Below are 3710 nucleotides of genomic sequence, written 5' to 3' on the forward strand. Positions count from 1 at the left end.
TCCCTCTCCACACACACACACACACACACACACAGTCCCTTTCCACACACACACACACACACACAGTCCCACAGACCCTCTCCACAAACACACAGTCCCACACACACACACACACAGTCCTTTCCACACACACACACACACACAGTCCCACAGACCCTCTCCACAAACACACAGTCCCACACACACACACACACAGTCCCACTCCCCCCCCCCACACACACACGTCCCTCTCCCCCCCCAACCACACACACACACACACACACACACAGTCCCACAGACCCTCTCCACAAACACACAGTCCCACACACACACACACACAGTCCCACTCCCCCCCCCCACACACACAGTCCCCTCTCCCCCCCCCACCACACACACACACACACACAGTCCCACAGACCCTCTCCACAAACACACAGTCCCACACACACACACACACAGTCCCACTCCCCCCCCCCCACACACACAGTCCCTCTCCCCCCCCACACCACACACACACACACACACACACAGTCCACACTCCCCCCCCCCACACACACACAGTCCCTCTCCCCCCCCCCACACACACACACACACACACAGTCCCACAGACCCTCTCCACAAACACACAGTCCCACACACACACACACACACGTCCCACTCCCCCCCCCCCACACACACAGTCCCCTCTCCCCCCCCCACACACACAGTCACACACACACACACACAGTCCCTCTCCCCCCCCCACACACACACACAGTCCCTTTCCACACACACACACACACACACACAGTCCCACACACACACACACACACACACACAGTCCCACACACACACACACACAGTCCTTCTCCCCACACACACACACACCTCACACACACAGTCCCACACACACACACACACAGTCCCCTACACACACACACACACTGTCCCTCTCCACCCCCCCCACACACACACAGTCCCACACACACACACACACACACACACAGTCCCTCTCCACACACACACACACACACACAGTCCCACAGACCCTCTCCACAAACACACAGTCCCACACACACACACACACAGTCCCACTCCCCCCCCCCACACACACAGTCCCTCTCCACACACACACACACACACACACACAGTCCCTTTCCACACACACACACACACACAGTCCCACAGACCCTCTCCACAAACACACAGTCCCACACACACACACACACAGTCCCACTCCCCCCCCCCACACACACAGTCCCTCTCCCCCCCCCCACACACACACACACACACACACACACACACAGTCCCACAGACCCTCTCCACAAACACACAGTCCCACACACACACACACACAGTCCCACTCCCCCCCCCCACACACACAGTCCCTCTCCCCCCCCCACACACACACACACACACACACACAGTCCCACAGACCCTCTCCACAAACACACAGTCCCACACACACACACACACAGTCCCACTCCCCCCCCCCCACACACACAGTCCCTCTCCCCCCCCACACACACACACACACACACACACAGTCCCACTCCCCCCCCCACACACACACAGTCCCTCTCCCCCCCCACACACACACACACACACACACACAGTCCCACAGACCCTCTCCACAAACACACAGTCCCACACACACACACACACAGTCCCACTCCCCCCCCCCCCACACACACAGTCCCTCTCCCCCCCCCCACACACACAGTCACACACACACACACACAGTCCCTCTCCCCCCCCACACACACACACAGTCCCTTTCCACACACACACACACACACACACACACACAGTCCCTTTCCACACACACACACACACACACACACAGTCCCTTTCCACACACACACACACACACAGTCCCACAGACCCTCTCCACAAACACACAGTCCCACACACACACACACACAGTCCCACTCCCCCCCCCCCACACACACAGTCCCTCTCCCCCCCCCCCACACACACACACACACACACACACACAGTCCCACAGACCCTCTCCACAAACACACAGTCCCACACACACACACACACACAGTCCCACTCCCCCCCCCACACACACAGTCCCTCTCCCCCCCCCACACACACACACACACAACACAGTCCCACAGACCCTCTCCACAAACACACAGTCCCACACACACACACACACAGTCCCACTCCCCCCCCCCCACACACACAGTCCCTCTCCCCCCCCCACACACACACACACACACACACACAGTCCCACTCCCCCCCCCACACACACACAGTCCCTCTCCCCCCCCCACACACACACACACACACACACACAGTCCCACAGACCCTCTCCACAAACACACAGTCCCACACACACACACACACAGTCCCACTCCCCCCCCCCCACACACACAGTCCCTCTCCCCCCCCCACACACACAGTCACACACACACACACACAGTCCCTCTCCCCCCCCCACACACACACACACACACACACACAGTCCCACAGACCCTCTCCACAAACACACAGTCCCACACACACACACACACAGTCCCACTCCCCCCCCCCCCACACACACAGTCCCTCTCCCCCCCCCCACACACACAGTCACACACACACACACACAGTCCCTCTCCCCCCCCCACACACACACACAGTCCCTTTCCACACACACACACACACACACACACACAGTCCCACACACACACACACACACACACACACAGTCCCACAGACCCTCTCCACAAACACACAGTCCCACACACACACACACACACAGTCCCTTTCCACACACACACACACACACAGTCCCTTTCCACACACACACACACACACAGTCCCTTTCCACATACACACACACACACAGTCCCACACACACACACAGTCCCTCTCCCCCAATCCCTCTCCCCCCTTACCCGAGCTGAGGGATCTCCCTGCCCTGGCTCCAGCTCCCAGTACCCCTCTCCAGACTCGGGCTCCACACATCGAGCGCAGGAACACTGACATTCTCCACGGCACAGAAACTCTCCCTGACATCCACATTACCCACAGGAAATGGGTGGGGTGTAAGCTCACCAATCGAGCGCTGGCTGCAACTTGAACTGTGCTCACCTGTGAACTTTATACAAAGCGATAGAGAGAGATAGAGAGACAGATAGAGAGTGAGAGGGTCAGAGAGTGAAAGAGACAGGGAGAGAGACAGAGAGACATAGAGAGACTGGGAGTGAGAGAGACATAGAGAGAGTGAGAGATAGAGAGAGACAGACAGAGAGAGAGACAGATAGACAGAGAGGGAGGGAGACAGAGAGAGAGAGAGAGATAGATTGAGGCAGAGAGAAAGAGAGAGAGAGAGTCAGAGAGAGCGAGAGAGTAAGAGAGAGACACAGAGAGAGATAGGGACAGAGCGAGACAGACAGATAGAGTGAGAGAGCCAGAGAGAGAGAGTGAGAGAGATACAGAGAGAGAGAGCAGAGACACATAGAGAGATAGTCAGAGAGAGACACTGAGAGAGAGAGACAGAGACAGAGACACAAAGAGAGACAGACAGAGACAGTGAGAGAGAGAGAGATACAGAGACAGAGACAGACAGAGAGAGAGTGAGAGAGACAGAGAGAGAGAGACAGAGAGACAGGGAGAGAGAGAGACAGAGAGACAGGGAGACAGGGAGAGAGAGAGACAGAGAGAGAGTGAGAGAGACAGGGAGAGAGAGAGACAGAGAGACAGGGAGAGAGAGCGACAGAGAGAGAGAATCAGAGAGAGAGAGAGAAACAGAGAGA

The 3710-nt window shown here is 57.4% G+C and overlaps 1 protein-coding gene across 1 annotated transcript in view; it reads right to left on the bottom strand.

The window, feature by feature from the left end:
- Window positions 1-3040, bottom strand: part of agxt2 (alanine--glyoxylate aminotransferase 2) — an 80439-nt gene extending 77399 nt beyond the window's left edge. Inside the window, exon 1 of the mRNA XM_070873615.1 lies at window positions 2850-3040. Coding sequence (XP_070729716.1) covers window positions 2850-2976 — 127 coding nt within the window. The 5' untranslated portion in view covers window positions 2977-3040. The remainder of the gene's footprint in view (window positions 1-2849) is intronic.
- Window positions 3041-3710: the final 670 nt, after the last annotated feature.

Source organism: Pristiophorus japonicus, unplaced genomic scaffold (genome assembly GCF_044704955.1).
Source record: "Pristiophorus japonicus isolate sPriJap1 unplaced genomic scaffold, sPriJap1.hap1 HAP1_SCAFFOLD_526, whole genome shotgun sequence".
Lineage (NCBI taxonomy): Eukaryota > Metazoa > Chordata > Chondrichthyes > Pristiophoridae > Pristiophorus > Pristiophorus japonicus.